The 13,994-nt window shown below is 44.8% G+C and overlaps 1 protein-coding gene across 2 annotated transcripts in view; it reads left to right on the top strand.

The window, feature by feature from the left end:
- LOC124111461 (E3 ubiquitin-protein ligase TRIM37-like) overlaps nucleotides 1–13,994 on the top strand; it is a 67,402-nt gene that overhangs the window by 33,362 nt on the left and 20,046 nt on the right. Inside the window, exons 3-14 of one of the 2 annotated variants that reach the window (XM_048401197.1) lie at nucleotides 1,854–1,894; nucleotides 2,764–2,883; nucleotides 4,083–4,170; nucleotides 5,195–5,317; nucleotides 6,518–6,641; nucleotides 7,520–7,712; nucleotides 8,352–8,484; nucleotides 9,299–9,375; nucleotides 9,969–10,199; nucleotides 10,956–11,019; nucleotides 11,521–11,575; nucleotides 13,041–13,201. In XM_048401197.1, coding sequence (XP_048257154.1) covers nucleotides 1,854–1,894; nucleotides 2,764–2,883; nucleotides 4,083–4,170; nucleotides 5,195–5,317; nucleotides 6,518–6,641; nucleotides 7,520–7,712; nucleotides 8,352–8,484; nucleotides 9,299–9,375; nucleotides 9,969–10,199; nucleotides 10,956–11,019; nucleotides 11,521–11,575; nucleotides 13,041–13,201 — 1,410 coding nt within the window. Of the gene's footprint in view, nucleotides 1–1,853; nucleotides 1,895–2,763; nucleotides 2,884–4,082; nucleotides 4,171–5,194; nucleotides 5,318–6,517; nucleotides 6,642–7,519; nucleotides 7,713–8,351; nucleotides 8,485–9,298; nucleotides 9,376–9,968; nucleotides 10,200–10,955; nucleotides 11,020–11,475; nucleotides 11,576–13,040; nucleotides 13,202–13,994 lie in introns of both variants that reach the window. The other variant, XM_048401196.1, reaches the window with a different exon arrangement.

Genomic DNA, 13,994 nt, shown 5'->3' with positions numbered 1-13,994 from the left:
TCCAAAATGTGCTGCTTCTCCTGTATCAGGGTAGGTAACTCCTGTGTCCCCACTGCTCCAAGCTGTGCTGCTCTCCTGTATCAGGGTAAGTAACTCCTGTGTCCCCACTGCTCCAAACTGTGCTGCTTCTCCTGTATCAGGGTAGGTAACTCCTTAGTCCCCACTGCTCCAAACTGTGCTTCGTCTCCTGTATCAGGATAGGTAACTCCTTAGTCCCCACTGCTCCAAACTGTGCTGCTTCTCCTGTATCAGGGTAGGTAACTCCTTAGTCCCCACTGCTTCTCCTGTATCAGGGTAGGTAACTCCTTAGTCCCCACTGCTCCAAACTTTGCTGCTCTCCTGTATCAGGGTAAGTAACTCCTGTGTCCCCACTGCTCCAAACTGTGCTGCTTCTCCTGTATCAGGGTAGGTAACTCCTGTGTACCCACTGCTGCTCCTGTATCAGGGTAGGTAACTCCTGTGTCCCCACTGCTGCTCCTGTATCAGGGTAGGTAACTCTTGTGTCTCCACTGCTTCTCCAGTATCAGGGTAGGTAACTCCTGTGTTGCAAATGCTTCTCCTGTAACATGGTAGGTAACTCCTGTGTCTCCACTGCTTCTCCTCTATCGGGGTAGGTAACTCTTGTGTCTCCACTGCTTCTCCTGTATCAGGGTAGGTAACGCCTGTGTCGTCCCGGCTTCTCCTGTATCAGGGTAGGTAACTCTTGTGTCTCCACTGCTGCTCCTGTATCAAGGTAGGTAACTCCTGTGTCCCCACTGCTGCTCCTGTATCAGGGTAGGTAACTCTTGTGTCTCCACTGCTTCTCCTGTATCAGGGTAGGTAACTCCTGTGTTGCAAATGCTTCTCCTGTAACAGGGTAGGTAACTCCTGTGTCTCTACTGCTTCTCCTGTATCAGGGTAGGTAACTCCTGTGTCTCCACTGCTGCTCCTGTATCAGGGTAGGTAACTCCTGTGTCCCCCCTGCTGCTCCTGTATCAGGGTAGGTAACTCTTGTGTCCCCCCTGCTGCTCCTGTATCAGGGTAGGTAACTCCTGTGTCCCCACTGCTGCTCCTGTGACAGGGTAGGTAACTCCTATGTCGCCACTGCTTCTCCAGTATCAGGGTAGGTAACTCCTGTTTCCCCATTGCTTCTCCTGTATCAGGGTAGGTAACTCCTGTTTCTCCATTGCTATGAGCTGTGCTGCTTCTCCTGTATTCATATTTTCTCCAGGTGTACACAGTTGGATGTTAACATTTATTGAATTTTGAAGACAACAATAAGACAACACAAGTGTAAGCAGGTGTGGTGTCACCCTGGGCAAGTGACTTAGTTCAAATGTGCCTCTCAGGTCACCCAGCAGGGAATGAGTACCCGATATGTGAGGTGGATGCAAAAACCTACTAGCGCCTCTGGGCAGATTGGGTTGTATACTCCCCAGGGAGTTGAGAATGATAACTGGAATGTAAACGCATCTGGTCGGGGAACAAATAAAAAATGCATTTGAGCAGATACTAGTACCTGGATACCTGAGGTATATGAATGTGTAGTTTAAAAAAAAAAAAAAAATAAGAACTTTCATGTGGGTTTGTTGTGTTTACAAACTGTGTGAAACCTGTTGAGATGTATTTGTAAAGCATTTAAAAAAATATGTCTCATGATTTGTTTAATATGATTTGAAATACATATTAATTTCCTAAGAGTGTACAATTGATGAACAAAATTGAAATTTGAATATTGTACTAGATGCCTTTGTTGAAAGAATGGCTTGAAGTAGTTCAATATTTCATCTGAAACCAAAATTCCAAGTGCACCAACCCTGCAAGCCACGATGATGAAATTACCAGTCATTTATGATATGTGTGTATGTCCACAGAGATGGCTGACGGAGCAAAGGTCTCAGTGCCCCCACTGCAGGTATGTCACGTTCAGGACACGTGGTACAGCTACTCACAGTACCGGTATCAACATGCATCTGGGGAGGAGGGGGGAAGTTTAGCACCAATCATATATTTTCATACACTTGCTGAAAAGTTTGTAGAAACCCATTGGATGTTTGTTTCTTCAAGGGGAATGCATGTTGTCATATCATGTGATGTAAGAATTGTCATGGAACGGTTACAAAGCATGTCAGTATGATAAATATTTCCTGTAAGCAAAATTTGTTTCAGTAAAAACTTTGATGTGATATGATTTTTCAGAATGGATATTTTATATAGAACTATGTAACTGATGCTTCACTGTAATCCAGGTGTATGCTCATGCTTCAGCATATGCTCTCTGTCTCTCTCTGTGTGTCTCTCTCTATGTCTCTCTCCCCTTTCTCTCTTTTCTTTCAATCTTTCTCTCTCCTCTTTCTCTCTCTCCCCTCTCTCTCTCTCCCTCTCTCTTTCCCCCCTCTCTTTCTCTCTCCCTCTCTCTCTCCCCCTCTCTCCCCTCTCTCTCTCCCTCTCCCTCTCTCCCCCTCTCTCTCCCCTCTCTCTCTTTCTCTCTCCCTCTCTCCCTCCCCCTCTCTCTCTCTCTCCCTCTCTCTCTCTCCCCTCTCTCTCTCTCCCTCTCTCTCTCCCCCTCTCTCCCCTCTCTCCCTCTCTCTCCCCCCCTCTCTCTCCCCTCCCTCTCCCTTTCTCCCCCTCTCTCTCTTTCTCTCTCCCTCTCTCCCTCCCTCTCTCTCTCGCTCTCTCTCTCTCTCTCTCTCTCTCTCTCTCTCTCTCTCTCTCTCTCTCTCTCTGTCTCTGCCAATAGAAGTGTACAGTAATGTTTATGGAAGTTGTTCTCCATGTTTACAGAGCATCGTTGCACCTCCATGAGCTGGTCAACTGCCGGTGGGCGGAGGAGGTGACCCAGCAGCTGGACACCTTGCAGCACTGTGCCCCGCCCCCTCGCACAGACAACGTGGAGAAGGATCAGTAAGTGAAGGATGTCAAGGGCAGACAATTCACACTTGACCTTGGTCTGGAAAACAGAAGCAGAGGCTTCCAGTTGTATGTCTAGTTTCACTGAATCCAATGCTGTCAAGTTTAATCTTCGAATATGTGATTTCGTAATGTTTAGATCTTTTAGGCTAAAACAATATAACTTGGTTATCAGCCACAAGTAACTCAGGAAGTACACCAAAATGAGTTATTCCTACTTAGACAGTCAAAGGCAAGTTTTGGGTCCCGTCTTAGCGCTAAGACGATAGTAACTGCCATACTTTAACATGCGCTAACAGTGCTAAGATCGCTTTGTGGAACGAGACCCTTATCCTCAATGACACACTTGTTCACCTCGATAATAATAATATTCCACCTGCCTGTACAAGATTTAAAAAAAAGTTTTTTCTGCGAATCCTTTGTTTTGTATATTTGTGTCTAAAAGATTCTGAAAATATGTCCAATAAACACAGACAAAAATAAGTCCCTAGCAACAATATTAATATAAAGATCTGCCAGACAGTGTGAGACGGGTTGTTTTTGTGTCACATGGTCAACTTTTACAACAGGCCAGCCGATGGTCTGCCCGAATTCCTTAAAGTAGATTGAGTTAATAAAAGAAAGTAAATGAACATATATCATGAGTGGCATTTAGAAAATGACCCTATGTTAATATATCTAAGAAGACTTGCAACGAGTATATCCCATATAGATTCAGGATCTCCATATCCGTGAAGATCCAGAGGAGAATAGGTTTTCAGCAACCCATGCTTGCTGTAAAAGGCGACTGCTTGTCGTAAGAGGCGACTGCTTGTCGTAAGAGGCGACTAACGGGATCGCGTGGTCAGACTGGCTGAACTGGTTCATGCATGTCATCGCATCCCAAATGCGTGGATCGATGCTCATGATGTCAATCACTGGATTGTCTGGTCCAAACTTGATTATTTACGGACTGCCATTATATAGCGGGAATACTGCTGAGTGCGGCATTAAACAACAAACAAACAAAAATCATCATCTCAGTTATTCTCATAGGTTGTTAGTTGTGTTTATTGTTTGGTCAAGTATAAAAGAAATCTGAACTTTTTAAGCTGGTGGGCTGGAATTTATCTGAATGTTAAACACAGCTAGACAACACTTGTCATATAAAGTGATGGACTGGTTGGTCAGGTTGAACGTGGTTGTTGTTGCAGCTGTGAAGAGCACCAGGAGAAGGTGACCGTCTACTGCTGGACGTGCAAGATCTGTATCTGCCATCAGTGTGCCCTCTGGGGAGGGACGGTAAGCACAGATTAATCCCCCATGGTACTCCCATGACCCCCATTTTGAACTCTTTACTTTCCTTATGGTGCTTTCTCATTGTTCTGCCACTGATCCCCACCTAATCTGTCCCATTGATGCCCCGAATTTGTCCCACTGATGCCCCAAATCTCTCACATTGATGCCCCAAATCTGTCCAATTGATGCCCAAATCTGTCCCATTGATGCTACAAATCTGTTCCATTGATGCCCCAAATCTCTCACATTGATGCCTCAAATCTCTCACATCATTTTGTTGCCATCTCATTAAAATCAGATGTTTTACTCCGATACCTATGCAGCATACCTGAGACCTCCGCCACCTCACCACCTCATTTCAGAAGACTTGATTTTAATGAAGGAAACCCTCCCAAGAACACAAATAATCCTTCAATGGATCTCCCATTTTGGTGCTCAGAAACAACAGCGCCAATGACAGCATCATGGCACAGCCTTTATTGTTTGCATATGGAACAGGACATTTAACTTCATTTTTGAGATTTAGATATCAGATATGCTAGTCTGAATGATCAGTGTTGATGCTGAATGGGACCACCATGGTCTAGTGGTAGAGCGTCCACCTGGAGAACGGAAGGTTGGGGGTTCAATCCCCTGGCGCGTCATACAAAAAAACCATTAAAAAATGGTACTTGAAACCCTGCCTGGGGATCGTCATTAAGGGGCTATAACGAGGACTAGTCAGCTCGGAGTCATTATACTGTGTCTGAGTGGGGTATTCATGTTAAACTGTGGCATGGTAATTCAGTGGGCCAGCACTATACAATCGGCATTAGTCTGGACGAGTAGTAGTTCAAGCAGTCACACAAACACATGTGCATGCACGTTACTATATAAGTGCAATAATCTTGAACACAATGTTAGACCCCATTTCACCACCTCACCTGACACTGATTGGAACTGATTCACCTGATCTGCATGGTAGTATCATATCGGAGTAAGAGATTGGAGTTTGATGAGATTGTCACTGTTGTGTCCTGTTGTCCAGCACTCCGGTCACACGTTCAAGCCGCTGGACTCCGTGTACGAGGAGCATGTCAAGAAGATCACGATGGACATGACCCAGCTGAGACGGAAGCACGTGGAACTCATCAGCCTTGTACAGGATGTGGTACGTGTGGATTTCTGCCTCTACTGTTCCACAAGTCAAAACATGAAATTAGTCAAACATTTGAGGATACTGTGTTTAGAGAAGCAATTTATGGTGATGTGTCGTAGCCGAGCAGTGGAGAGCCTTGCTTGCTGTGCCAAGTCAGTTAAGTGGGAAGACAGTTAAATATGGATAGAATATACTGATTTAATTTCACTTAAACTGTTCCACTAGTCCAAAAAATATATTAGTCAAGCATTTGAGGATACTTAGGAGAAGCACTTTATGGTGATGTTTGATGTAACTGAGCGACGAAGAGCCTGGTTTGATGAAGGGCCTTGTTTGGTTAAGGCCCTTGTTTGGTTAAGGCCATTGTTTGGAAGGTCAGTTTAATATCGATGAATATTGCTCACGTTATTTAAGTCCTATGTAAACATCTCAATGTGAAATGTTTTCAAGAAAGGGGACATCACTAACACTGGATTAAAACTAAAACCATTGTCAAATTTCTTAAGTATGAGACAGGGATGAAATTTCATGCTTCCCAAACTAAAATGTTGACCAAATAGCGTTTCAGTGAGTGTAGTCAATGGACATTCCCACATGGGAATTCCATTTCAGTTAACACCAAAATGAGGCTCCCAACATCCCATGCTTGTTGAAAGAGCTGACAGAAAACGGGATCTGCTGGTAATGTGACTTAGCAAGCCACGCTGATGTATATGATATGCTGACTGGCTAAAGCAACATGCACTGACTGACTTGTAGCGCACAACAATTAATTCACATGCTACCTGATCCTGACATCAATTTAACCTTTCAAGTTTCCTTGGTGTTCTAGATGACAGTGAGGGGGCATGGGTGGCCCAGTCGTCTAAGGCGCCGCGATTCGCTGTGCAGAGTTGCGTCCCTTGGACACGCCAGAAACCTATGATTGTGGGTTCGAATCCCGGTTTGCCCCGATTATGTTTCTAGGTTTGTCAGCACCATACCAATGCTCATGGGTTTCACCGAAGTGGTAAACGTCTGAGACCTGGATCACTTCGGGCTTTCCTCCCACATTAAGCTGACACGTCGTGATATAACTGGAATACTGTTAAAAGCGGCGTGAAACCCAACTCACTCACTTACCAGATGACAGTGAGTTGTGTCCCTTTGGCATGCCTAAAAACATCCAGTTGACATCCAGTATGTAGGTACATCATGCGTATCATGTTTCAGGAGCGGAACATCGAGAGTGTGAAGAACGCCAAAGACGAGAGAGTGAGGGAGATCCGCAATGCCGTGGAGCTGATGATCGCCAGGCTGGAGTCCCAGCTGAAGAGCAAGCTGATGACACTTATGGGTAGGTCCGTCCTCCTCAGCAACACCTCTGTCGCCACAGCTTCTGTCAGTAATACCCTGACTCAAATGTTGTTGAGACCGTGGCCGTGGTCTCGTGGTAGACTGTCGGGGGTTCGGTCCCCAGTCCACTTATTGATATCTTGAGCATTGATCCACGCAGTTTGGATACTATGACATGCATCAACCTGGGCCGATTCTACCCCGGGTCTCCGCCAGGTGGTTTCTGTAAAGACACAGGGATGGCAACACTGAGGTATCAGTCAGCTACCTGGGCCCTCCTTGTTTATTAAAGTATGGAAGTTACAATTGTTGTAGCACAAAGATAGCTTCAATTAAGGTCTCAAATAACTGCTGAAACTTTGAGGTTCCGCAAAGACGGCTTTCAATCTACCTGGACTGCAGCCTGTCTGGGATGTTTAGTTCCAACTCTTCACTGTATGTACCTCTCCTCATGAGAAGCAGTTTTAACCAAAAATATGGGTGATTTTTCACTTTGTTGATGTCTTCACATACTCTTGTGAAGCACTTGATGTAGACCTGATCAGACTGAGCCAGCAGGTTCTCCCATTAACTTTACCCTTCACACTAAGCCATCTGGTTCACACCCTTCTCATGGGCGGTCGGGTAGCCTAGTGGTTAAAGTGTTTGCTCGTCACGCCGAAGACCCAACATGGGTACAATGTGTGAAGCCCATTTTTGGTGTCCTCCGCTGTGATATTGCTGGAATATTGCTAAAAGTGGCGTAAAACCAAACTCACTCACTCACTCACTCACTCACTCACTCACTCACTCACTCACTCACTCACTCACTCACTCACTCACTCACTCACTCACTCACTCACTCACTCACGCACTCACTCACACCCTTCTCTTCTACAGGTCAGAGGAACCAGCTGTCCCAGGAGACAGAGATGCTGGAGTCGGTCATCCAGAAGGTCAACCACAAGCTCACCATTAGCAGCAAGAGTGAACTCATCCTGGAGACGAAGGAGTTGCTGGAGCTCTTCCGTCACGTCCATCGCCGGCCCATGGGGTCCTTCGTCACTGCCCCTGTACCTGCAGACTTCACCAGGTGAGTCTTGTCACGTCCATTGTCGGCCCATGGGGTCCTTCGTCACTGCTCCTCTATCTGCAGACTTCACCAGGTGACCCTCATTAACACATAGGTTCCACTGTTTTAACAAATCTACAATGAACTGTGGATTAACTGCTGTTGAATGCTGTTGAATGCTGTTGAATGTTGTTGAATGCTGCTGTGTAAACCACGTCCAAGATGAGGCACTGCTTCTGGAGGCAAGATTCAGTTATCTGCATGAGTCTGACATCCTCATCACTGAGATGCCTCTGTGGTCTAGTGGTATAGCATCCGCATGGAGAGCAGAATCTCCAGGGTTCGATTCCCGGACGCATCATACCAAAGGAAGTTAAAAGATGGTACTTGTTGTTATCCTGTCTGGCACTCGGCATTAAGGGGCTTAAACAAGAACTGGTTAGACTGGAGTCTGTGACTGAGTGGGGTATTCATGTTAAACTGCAGCATGGTATCTCAGTGGGCTAGCATTATAATTCGGCATCAGTCCAGACTAGTACAAGCAGCCACACACACACACACACATATACACGTGCATACACATCGCTATATCAGTGCAATAATCTTGGACGCGACATTAAACCCATTTCACCTCACCTCACCTCCTCATTCCTGTTTCAGTGAGATTGTCCCCCAGTACGACACCAGCACATTTGCCATGAAGAACTTCAGCGTGTTGCGACAGCGAGCTGACCCCTTCTACAGCCCCCCTCTCAATGTGTCGGGGCTCAGCTGGAGGCTCAAGGTCTATCCGGTAGGTTGTTGTCTCAAAACCGATTCCATCCACGTGCATATAAACATTTGTTAATGGGGAAATATTTAAATTGGTTGGTTGGTTTGTTGTTTAACGCCACACTCAGCAATATTCCAGCTTTATGACGGCGGTCTGTAAATAATCGAGCCTGGACCAGACAATCCAGTGATTGACATCATGAGCATCGATCCAAGCTATTGGGATTGATAACATGCATCAACCAAATCAGTGAGCCTGACCACCCGATCCCGTTAGGCGCCTATTACGACAAGCACAGTAGCCTTTTACGGCAGGCATGGAAATATTTAAGAATTACATGGACCTTCATAGAGTGAAGGCCAAATGTGGAGCTTGCAATATGCTATGGTCATGGGTTTAATCACTAGATTTGTCCTGGCTATGATTCTTGGTCTGTCAGCATCATGCTCATGGAATTCGAAGTGGTGAACATCTGAAACTTACATAATCAAGTCTGGACCAGACAATCCAGTGATTGACATCATGAGCATCGATCTATGCAATTGGGATATGATGACATGCATCAACCAAGTCTGCGAGTCTGACCACCCGATCCCGTTAGTTGACTCTTACGACAAGCATAAAATATATGGGCATATCTAAGTGATCATGTGACCAACCTCTCACCCAGTAGAAAAGCTGAATATCTCATGAACTCACAACAAACAAGCCTTGCCAGTGAGTTGCTCAGCCTTGTATGTATGTACATGTATGTATGTTGTATGCAGTACCTGGGGATAAGCACCCTGTAGTGGAATAGAAGCTGTATAGTATCTCTGTCTTTGTGTTTGTGCAGGATGGAAATGGTGTGGTGAGAGGGAACTACCTGTCTGTCTTTCTGGAGCTGTCTGCTGGCCTCCCGGAAACATCCAAGTGAGTGTACAGACAGGCATTCACCCGCTCGTTGGTTTTACGGCTACCTTAACTTCTCCATGATTGCTGTTGTATAAATAATATTCAGAAATAGGTTCTTTTTGTTGGCTGAATTCCTGAAGTCGAATACAACCTGGAAGTGAAGTCATCAAATCGACGCAGCCTGTGCCAAAAACTTTGACACTACTAGCCCAAACATAGTTCTTTGCATCGTTTTGAGGAGCTTTTTGTGTTACTCAGGGGTGAGAATCTTCTGTGGACCGCGATTTTCCCCGAATTTTAGTGGCCACAAATTTTTTAAATTGACCCCTGACCCCTCATAAACTCATATTATGGACCACGCTCCATTGAAAAGAAGTTTCAGCTGAAAAGGAAAATATCCATTCTCATCCCTGGTAACTAAATGTGTCTCCTTTGGCAAGTGACTTTTGTTCGAAATATTCCCCAATGAATTGGTACCCAGTAGGATGGTAATGTGACGGTTAGCATTCTAGCACCTCATATAACTTTCTTACTAAGGTATTCGGAGGCATTGGTGTTCTGTTTTGTCGTTGTGGTGCATATTGTGAGGTCACCTTGATCTATGATGACAGATACGAGTACAGAGTGGAGATGGTGCACCAGGCCTCTCGAGACTCCAGCAAGAACATTGTACGAGAGTTTGCTTCTGACTTTGAAGTTGGAGAGTGCTGGGGCTACAACCGATTCTTCCGTCTTGACCTGCTGGCCAGTGAGGGTTACCTCGACACGGAGAACGACACTCTCATCCTCCGCTTCCAGGTCCGACCTCCGACCTTCTACCAGAAGAGCAGAGACCAGCAGTGGTATGTGGACACCCTCTGTAGGAATAGGATTGTATGGATCAACTTCTTCATTGTTTGTTACAAATGTAACAGGGTAACTTTCCCCCTTCGTCAGTTCAAGGGGGCACGGGTGGCCCAGTCGCCGTGATTCGCTGTGCAGAGTTGCCTCCCTTGGGCACGCCAGAAACCTATGATTGTGGGTTCGAATCCCGGTTCGACCCGATTATGTTTCTAGGTTTGTCAGCACCATACCCGTGCTCGTGGGTTTCACCGAAGTGGTAAACGTCTGAGACCTGCATCACTTCAGGCTTTCCTCCCACATTAAGCTGACACGCAGCAATATAACTGGAATACTGTTAAAAGCGGCGTTAAACAAAACTCACTCACTCATTCGTCAGTTCAATACTGAGTAAGTGTATAGAGTTAAACAAACAGTCAAGTCCCGTTAATTCGACATTGTTTGTTGCATATGTTTATGTCGGATTAACAAGTATTTGGGATAAACGAAATTAGGTAGTATCAACGTTCGTGATTGTAGATAACGATTCAAACACGTAATAAAAAAATAGAAAAGTGGAAATATTCATATTGTTATGTTACATTGTTAAGCAAGTTTACCTCTGCAGCCTGGTTCAAGACTGGTTATTTTCTGGCATTGATGTCTTCTGTTTTCTCAGGTCACTAACTATTCCAGAATGTTCATAATATCACTTCTTCTATTGAAACAATGTGGTGTTTTGTGAAGTGTACTACAGAACTCCCTCTCCCCCTCCCCAGGTACATCAGTCAGCTGGAGGTGGCCGGGTCCCAGTACATACAGCAGATCAACGACCTCAAGGAGGTACACGCATGTCTCAGTGCCGTCCACTCTCAGGCTTAAACAAATAAAAGAATTGGTTCTCAGACAGTTTTTTTATAAAGGAAATAAAAATTAAACATGCAACATTCTTAATGATGACGTGGGCTGTGCCTGAGAACCAAGACTATTATTTTTTTTTAGCCTTAAGGACGACCATTTGATTTTCTGGGGAAGGGTTGGAAGGCTGGAGAGTTTTGTTACAGTCCTCAAGAACTTTCAGTTTGTGCGGAACATTCCACATTTTCTTGAAAAATCCTTCTTCTTTTGAATAAAAGAGTATCTTCAGATTGTATTTAATATACCTATTGACAAAATTGCGTTAAATCTCAACCTGTGTAAATGCCCCTGTTTGCATGTGTCCTTGATATTTGGTTAATATTTTTGAATTTGATCAAATCCAATGCTAATGTTGCACTGAAGTACTTTGTCAATATTCAGACTACTGTCATGTCCTCAACCAAAGATATGGGCCCCTTTTTTCAGCGACTCCTGTTGGAAATGTCGAGAAACTCCACTGGGAAGAAAACTGGCAATGCAGGTACGGTCTATTTGTTAAGGCTGATTAAACATGCCGTAATACTTTGATAAAACACACAACACTAAAGGATTCCAAGGACAGATATATCTCAGGATTCCTGTGACACATAGATCACAGGATTCCAGGGACACATAGATCACAGGATTCCTGCAACACATAGATCTCAGGATTCCTGTGACACATAGATCTCAGGATTCCAGGGACAGATAGATCTCAGGATTCCAGGGACACATAGATCTCAGGATTCCAGTGACACAAAGATCTCAGGATTCCTGCGACACATAGATCTCAGGATTAGATCTCAGGATTCCAGTGACACATAGATCTCAGGATTCCTGTGACACATAGATCTCAGGATTCCAGGGACAGATAGATCTCAGGATTCCAGGGACACATAGATCTCAGGATTCCAGTGACACAAAGATCTCAGGATTCCTGCGACACATAGATCTCAGGATTCGATCTCAGGATTCCAGTGACACATAGATCTCAGGATTCCTGTGACACATAGATCTCAGGATTCCAGGGACAGATAGATCTCAGGATTCCAGGGACACATAGATCTCAGGATTCCAGGGACACATAGATCTCAGGATTCCAGTGACACAAAGATCTCAGGATTCCTGCGACACATAGATCTCAGGATTAGATCTCAGGATTCCAGGGACACATAGATCTCAGGATTCCTGTGACACATAGATCTCAGGATTCCAGGGACACATAGATCACAGGATTCCTGTGACACATAGATCTCAGGATTCCAAGGTCACATAGATCTCAGGATTCCAGGGACACATAGATCTCAGGATTCCAGGGACACATAGATCTCAGGATTCCAGGGACACATTGATCTCAGGATTCCAGGGACACATAGATCTCAGGATTCCAGGGACACATAGATCTCAGGATTCCTGCTGTCTGAAGTGAGGGCACTGTGGAATGTGGGACTCAGTTGATTGTGTGTCATCAACTCTGTTATCTACAGCAGTTGCAATATATCTGGAATATTGCTACACTGCAGTGTAAAAAGCATACATTCAAATAAAACAAGACATTTAACAAGACGTTAATCATGGAATCCAAGATTACTTGTAAACACCACTGTGCAGTCTGGTTTAGATTAGGTCTTCAGCAACCCATGCTTGTCGTAATAGGTGATTACAGGATTGGGTGGTCAGGCTCGCTGACTTTGACGTTAAACAACAAACAAACAAACAAACATACTTATGTATATTAAGATAAGGAGCAGTGGATAGCCTAGTGGATAAAGTGTTGGCTTCTCAAATCAAATCAAATTAGAAGCCCGTTCTTGATGTCTGAAACCATGATGTGATTGGAATAATGCTTGAAGCATTGTAAAACCTCACTCACTCACACACTATGAATTTGTTCAGTTTATTGTCAGTTTGTTTACGTAACTGAAAGTGGTAAAGTTGAAGTTGAACTGTGCCTGTTCTGTTTGTAGAGTCTCCCCTGATGATCTCCCAGTCTGACAGTCCCCTCCCCCACCACCCGGTGCTCCACCCCAAGCCACGACACCCCCGCCCCACCGCGGAGATGGATGTGGAGCAGACCGACCTGGAACACGAGGAGGAGTCCGACACAGACTCCACAGAGTCTAATGAGGTAACAGCATGTGTGTCTCCAAATAGTATTACTTGGAGGAGGGGGAGAGGGAAGCGGGACACTAATTCTATAGCTTAAACATCAGACCCTTTTTTATATACAGTTCAAAACAGCCACAGAATAGACAGCTCGATACTTTTGCTCTCGCATCAGAAAGAAAGTATACACATATACAAGAACATATGCACTGCCACTAGGGCTGGAATATTGCTTACTGGCGTAAAATCAGCATTTATTGTCAAATAATTTGTTCTATTACAAGCTGCCTCGATGGTGCTTAGCATTGAGGGGATATAGCTTATACTGGGAAGCTCGGCGTCAGTATACTGAATCTGAGTAGGGTGTCTATGTTAAACTGCTGAAGCAGGTCTAACTGTATAAGACTGGTATTAGTCTAGACAAGTACAAGCAGCCAGACACACAGGTGCAGGGACATCGTTATTTAGTCTTGAATGTGACGTTAAGCCCCATTTCTCAACTGATTTCATTTGTGCATACAGGGGTTGATTTAACTGCTGGCCCGTTGGTCCATGGTCAGTTAAAATTATGAAAGGCTTGCTGAAACACAAGGTAGATGGCCCATCTGGCTAGTCGGATGAGGTTGTGTGAATGGTTAACTCAAAGATCATCTCGGTAGAATGACACAACCAATGGCCATTTTGTAATGTCCTTTACGACATCTTTTTTTGCTCATAAAATCGCCACAAAATGAGGCAAATGGAAGCCAAGATTTCATCTCAGAGTGCAAGAAATGATGTTTTAGGGGTGAGGAGTTCTAAAGTTTTTGGAGACC

Source organism: Haliotis rufescens, unplaced genomic scaffold, assembly GCF_023055435.1.
Source record: "Haliotis rufescens isolate VD_foot unplaced genomic scaffold, xgHalRufe1.0.p SCAF_21, whole genome shotgun sequence".
In the NCBI taxonomy this organism is placed as follows: domain Eukaryota; kingdom Metazoa; phylum Mollusca; class Gastropoda; order Lepetellida; family Haliotidae; genus Haliotis; species Haliotis rufescens.
The sequence above is the reverse complement of the archived record's forward strand: the minus strand, read 5'-3'. Positions and strand labels throughout refer to the sequence as shown.